Source organism: Carex rostrata, chromosome 29, assembly GCF_964058835.1.
Source record: "Carex rostrata chromosome 29, lpCarRost1.2, whole genome shotgun sequence".
NCBI classification, from domain to species: domain Eukaryota; kingdom Viridiplantae; phylum Streptophyta; class Magnoliopsida; order Poales; family Cyperaceae; genus Carex; species Carex rostrata.
In genome coordinates this window covers 4,709,948-4,716,132 of record NC_135946.1, presented here as the reverse complement: position 1 = coordinate 4,716,132, position 6,185 = coordinate 4,709,948, and the positions used below count along the sequence as shown (strand labels likewise).

Below are 6,185 nucleotides of genomic sequence, written 5' to 3'. Positions count from 1 at the left end.
ATAGCACTTGGAACTGAAAAAATGATGGTCATGTATGCGCTCATATATTTGGGGTAAGCGCAGAACTTCATTCATGTCGGATGAAGTTTTGTAGGTACCATTCATGGAGATATTGGTCTGGTTAGTGTCAAGACTTGAATTACAAAACGCACTTGATTATTGTATATTTGTCTATTTTGAAAACTATGCTTGGAGCCTTATGTTATTCAGATAAGTACAAAATAAGAAGATTCTGGACTATTCAAAAATAATGATTTTGTATATATTACAAAAATCAGTAAAGAAATCCTAAAAAAAAATATAAACTTTGGTTTCTATGTACGTTTTAATATAAAAATTATGTTGAGTAGTTCTGATTGACCGTTGAAATTTTGAAAATAAAATAAAAAATATGAAGTATGACTGAAGTAAAAAAAAAAAAAAAAAATTTAACCTTGCTCATTATACTCCATGAAATATACGATTTATAATTTGGGTTCAAAGATAAGGTCTTTATCTCTGGTTGTATTTGATATATATGTTTAGTTCAACAAGGTATGAAAAGCCCGGCCCAAACTATACGACCTACTAGACATGATGCTAAAAGTCGGATTAATTTCTATAAATAAGTAGGGTCACATGTAATGTGAAAGTTCATAAATGCTGTTTAATTTTGAAAAGAGAAACTTTGAATCCAATCAAATCAAGATATATATAAAATGAAATTTATGGGATTGAGAAATGGTTGTTAAATTTATTAGATCCACCAATAGCTAATCCGATACAGCATCAGATTTTTTTTGCATAAATTAATTAAGCATGAATTGGTATCATTTTTTTATAAATTCAGGACTTATTCATGCGAACTCAATTTAATTGGGACAACATAATTTTATATAAATTTAACAATAAAATCTGATGGTTAAACTTTGTACAAAGTACAATATATAGATTAAAAGAATAAAATTAAACAAAAACAAATCTAACACTAAAATTATACTATCCAACAAAAGATAGACTCATTGAATTGCTTGAGGGAACAATAGGCAATTGTAGTTTTGTAGATAACTAAACATATAAAGGAAAAAAAAAGAGAGCATAGCTCGAAGCTCTCATACATGGGTTCTCTCATGAGCACTCTCCTAATTTTCCCTTCTATATAAATCAAGGCTAGTTTACTTATTTAGAGAATGACAAGTTATTAGACATAAGAAGAAGTAATTAGGATTAATTACAAAAAAAATAAAATAATAAATATCATAAAAATTTACATCTCCAAGAGCTGGTATTTCATAAATATTCTCCGTGTGAAGACCACATGTTCGGAACCTAAATATATATATTTTTTAAAAATATTAAAATTTTAAATGCTAAACCTCCATATTTTCTTTAAAAAAGAAAAAAAAAATAGGCGGGAGACACGTTTTTAGCAATGATATATATATATATAGAGTTAGGCTGAGGTGCTATGGATAGCATAGTGGCCTCCCGTGCTACGGCTCAATATTTAAGTTTTCAAAATCCAAACGGTCGATCCGAACCGTTCATCTTATTCTCCATATTAATATATGCTTGGAGACCAAATTTTATAATTTTCTGAATTTTTTTACTATTTATTAATTCACTTTGAAAATCGCTAATCCAACGGTTTTACTGTTTTGTGCAGCCACCGTTGGATCAACAATTTTGTAAAATACTTAATAAATAGTAAAAAAATTCAAAAAAAATGTAAAATTTGGTCTCCAAGCAGATATTAATATGGAGAATAAGATGAACGGTTCGGATCGACCGTTTGGATTTTGAAAACTCGAATATTGAGCCGTAGCATAGAGGCCTCTATGCTATCCATAGCACCCCAGCCTAACTCTATATATATATATATATATATATTCTGATTAATTGAGGTTGATATAAGCAAGGTGATATGATGCAAGGTTGATGCAAGGTGATATGGGACACGTTTTTTAGCAACGATATACACATCAATTTGACTTGGTAGCATTCATTGAGGTCGATGCATGTCAATCTAGGTTCATATCATATTCACTCTCTCTCTCTCTCTTTCATTGAAGTTGATGCAACCATTGTTGTAAGCAACAAATATAATGGGCATCTTTGTACCGAATACTCTGCGTATTTACAAGTGATCGAGCTGCTTTCTTGATATAGTAATAACTAGTTGGGCCTCCACAATTGGTGAAGGCCTCAATTGTGGTCATATTGGGCCTTGATTTATATTTTGTACGCTTTTGGAGACTTCTTGTTCAAGTTAAGGCATTAGGCAAGGTGATGCTTTTTTTTTTTATGCAAATATACTATAAGGTAGAAATAGCTAAACAAAAAATTGCACTACAAAACTATCGCTCACTTAATTATGTTCTATTTTATATGAACTGTAGTTGTTATTGTACAAAAGATTATTAGTACGTAACATTTGACTCATCAATTTATTTATTTTATGCCGAATCTAAGCATTAAGTAGAAAATTATGTTTATTAAAAAATAAAATAAGTACTATTCAAAATAGGAGAGATTACAAGTGCAGCGTACAACTGGGGATTACAAACGACTGAGAAATTATTAGACAAAGTAGGAGAAGAGAAGGAGAAACAACCTTTGTCAGGAAAAATAATTACTAAATTCAAATTGAAACCATAGCATTGGAATTCAAAGTTCAAAGATGCGGTAGAAAAAAAAAAACAAAGTTCCTAGTATTTTGCACCTTTTTAAATATTTGGAACAAGTTCTTTTCGAAAATTACCACGAAGCCTGTAGCGAAGCATTAATAGAGGCCATTCACCGATGATCTTGGAGATGAGTGGAAGGATCATACAGAGTACTAATATAAGAATTGCAAGCCATAAGTTTTTGGGGGCTATTACTGTGAACAAACCGGTACCAAAAGCAATTGCAGTAGCCCCATAGGCACACCACATTAGTGCCCTCGTTGTTTTCCGATAATTGAGCAGGAAATCCAAGTCCTCCCATGTCGCAAAAATGCAGAGAAATGCGACTGCAAGGGAGGAACACATTGCTATGGTGTCAGAGATGAGGAACACCTGGAAAGCTGCTTTCCTTGCAAAAAGAGGTTGTCCGGCATCAGAGGAATCAGAACTGAACCCTCCTGGCAATGTAAAAGCAGCAGCAAAAGTGATAGTAGCGAGAAGGGCAGCAACCAAAGATGTGTTAGAAGTGTACTTTTGGGTAAGGTTTTTGACCTCCATAATTGCTTGCTGCTTGATCTTTAATTCTACTCTATCTTTTATTACGTAATTCCATGCGGAGGGAATTACACTTGACAACAATGTGAACGACTCATTCTGTGGTAGCAAATAAAAAATAGGTAAAATGTATGCATGATCTTTCTTGACCTTATATAAAAAATAACTAGCTACATCATGATTGGAATTAACGAATTGCATAAAATTAATACTAAATTTAAGTAAGTGTTGTGTGTAAGAGCAATGAAAATTAAATAACTTACCCACTTCAAAGTCTTCCATAAGTCGGTCTGTTGAATAACCTTGTTAAGTGCAGTATTGGCCTGATTATTAACAGCAGTATAATCCTGTCCTGCTTGGGTTAGTAAAGAACGAAGGAGCTTCGGGTCGCACTTGAAAGCAGCAGAATGTAGGGGATGCACACCACTATTTTCGGCTTGGTTAATTAACCTATGAAGCTGGGGTGTGCTTAGTATGTAGTCGACTGAATTTGGGTTTTCTAGAAAAATAGCCAAATGGAGTGCACTATGCCCAAGCTTGTCAGGAGTATAAATAGAGTCAGGGCAAGTGTTCATTATCTCTTTTGCAATCGACAGAAAGCCATATGCCATTGCCGCAAGAAATGGAGTAAATCCGTTTATACGGATCTTAGTATATGCCAAATTAGGGTCATATTCTAAGAATATTCTCACCAACATGAGTTTGTTATCACGTACAGCTATGTGCAGCGGATTGTTTCCAACTTCGTCTTTATGGTATGCTAGTTGGAATTGTCCTTCCAACAGTTGCTTAACTATACCTGACAATACATGCCATGATAAAATTAGAACATTTACTAAGACCGCCTAAAATAATGAGATGTAAGTGGTTCAAATGCATGGAGCAATGATAACGGATGCAAAACTTTCTGGGGGCGATGGCAATATTGGCTCGCTCCAAGGCTTCAGGAGTTGATGGGAGATGAGGTGAGACAACGGGTGAAGTGGATTTAGGACTCTAAAGAGTTGGTCCACAAAGTTCTTAATTTCCGTAGAAGTAAAAATCAGAATCGATTATTTGACCTTACAATCGGAATCGACTAAATCAGATTTATTTTGCCAAAAACTTGTTTGTCTTAAAGAAAAATAAAAAAAATAATAAAAAAATAATTTGTCAATAATTTATATTGAGACAAATAACTACATTCAAATAATCCACTAATATAATATAATACAAAAATGCAAATACATCATAGGGTTAATTTTAAATTAAAAGAACCATAGATAACACAAAATATTTAAGAAATAGTGACATTTAAAAAATTCGGCACAAACATAAATTTCACTATATCAAAGAAAAAGTAATTTAAAAAATATCTAAACAAATATTATATCAGAGTTCACGGTGAGCCAATAACCGATAGTATATCTAAACAAAAGAAAATGTATAGGCTTATGCACCAAGTCCACCCAAATGTTTTAGTTAAAATTTTCCCTTCTGCTTTCTTTCTTCTCCCCAATTCGCCGACCCAGTTTCTAATTTATTTTTTGTCTTTCTGATACCTGTCTTCCTACTCTCCAGTCCTAGCTATAAGAGAATCAATCTAAAAGTAGAAAATTCGTACTTATATAGGTTAAGACTCCTCTGATTCGGCTGAGTCACTACTGTTCAACTCGGTTTTCCCCTAAAATTCACTCTCAACATAAATTGGTACAAAATCAGCTCGGTTGAATTTCCCTTCTATGTTAATTTCACAAAACGAAATGAGTACTATTTAGTTTTGACTTATGACTGTAGACTTGAGATAATTTGAACAAATATTTCTATTAAAATTGGGTTAGTTCAAAAGCCAAAATAATAGTTTTCTCAACTGAAATACATACATAAAACCAACTACAACAGAATGTGAAAAACAACATGCACAGATTGGGCTTATAAGTAATGAACCTGGGTGCTCGAATCTCACTGCAGCATGCATAGCTGAGTCATCATTTGGGCCAAAAACTGCCGAAGATGGGATTTGTAGCAATCGCTCTATAACTGTAGAATATCCTCTGCGGGCTGCCATATACATGGGTGATTCGCCAGTATTGGTAACTTGCTCTGACAATCGTGGCTCTATCTCCAATAGCTGCAGTGCCAAACTTTCAAAGCCATTCCTCAAGGCATGATGCAACACATTTTTGTTGCGCCTATCGACCTTCAAGAGCATGCGGTTGAATGGCCTTCCTTCCTCCAAATCATTATGCTGCATATACCGTGATGCAGCAGTGATGATGTCAGAAGCCAACGAAAGGTTACCTGCCATCAGAGCAGCTATCAGTGGGGTCTCGCCATCATCGTTGGTGCCGGAGAAGAGGGAAGGGGCTCTGGACCAGACCTCCTTTGCAAACTCGTCATGGCCGAGCATTGCGGCAATGTGAAGGCAGTTGTTTTTGTGAGGAGTGGTAGAAAGCAGGATATCTGGGTCGGCAATAATCAAGTGGCTGCAGAGGCCAAAATCACCTTTGTTGCATGCCTTAAAGAACTGTCGTAGTCGTGGGGCCATTGGGATAACAGGTGGGCTGGAAGAGGAAGCTAAGGTACCTGAATTGCTCATGCTTTCTTTCTTGCTTAGTTAGTCGCCTTAATTTGGGTATTGATTTTGAGAAAATATGATGGATTTATATAATTATCTCGACAAGTTAAGAAACTACTTTGGACTTAATAGCTGATGGTTGGGTTGCTTGTTTGCTTAGTTGCCTTAAATAGAGTACTTCCCAGTGAAAGATATGAAATAAAGATTTATACAACTCGACAAGTTAAGAATATTGAACTCGCATGAGATTGCCAGTGAGCTCAATCATTACTTCGGTTTTGTTTAGTTTAAGCTGAGGTCTTTGAATACTTTTGCTTTTTTAAATTGAATGCTTTTCTTTATTAATTTGTTTAGGTTAAGCCCAGGTCTTTGAATACTTTTTCTTTTTTAAATTGCTTAGGTTAAGCTGAGGCCATTGAATGCTTTTC

General features: G+C 34.4%; 1 protein-coding gene across 1 annotated transcript; it reads right to left on the bottom strand.

Annotated features, from left to right (window-relative positions):
• Window positions 1-2,705: 2,705 nt before the first annotated feature.
• LOC144546187 (ankyrin repeat-containing protein NPR4-like) lies at window positions 2,706-5,778 on the bottom strand. The gene is made up of 3 exons (XM_078294710.1): window positions 5,127-5,778; window positions 3,464-3,999; window positions 2,706-3,299 (listed from the first exon to the last, which is right to left on the bottom strand). The coding sequence occupies exons 1-3, from the start codon at window positions 5,776-5,778 to the stop codon at window positions 2,706-2,708; spliced, it is 1,782 nt and encodes a 593-aa protein (XP_078150836.1).
• Window positions 5,779-6,185: the final 407 nt, after the last annotated feature.

Bases quoted from the DNA above. Each gene is read 5' to 3' on its own strand.
- LOC144546187 (XM_078294710.1), bottom strand. From the start codon at position 5,778: ATGAGCAATTCAGGTACCTTAGCTTCCTCTTCCAGCCCACCTGTTATC. The intron at 4,000-5,126 runs GTTCATTACTTA...ATGTATTGTCAG, and splicing joins AGTGAGATTCGAGCACCCAG to GTATAGTTAAGCAACTGTTG. The intron at 3,300-3,463 runs GTAAGTTATTTA...TTGCTACCACAG, and splicing joins TATGGAAGACTTTGAAGTGG to AATGAGTCGTTCACATTGTT.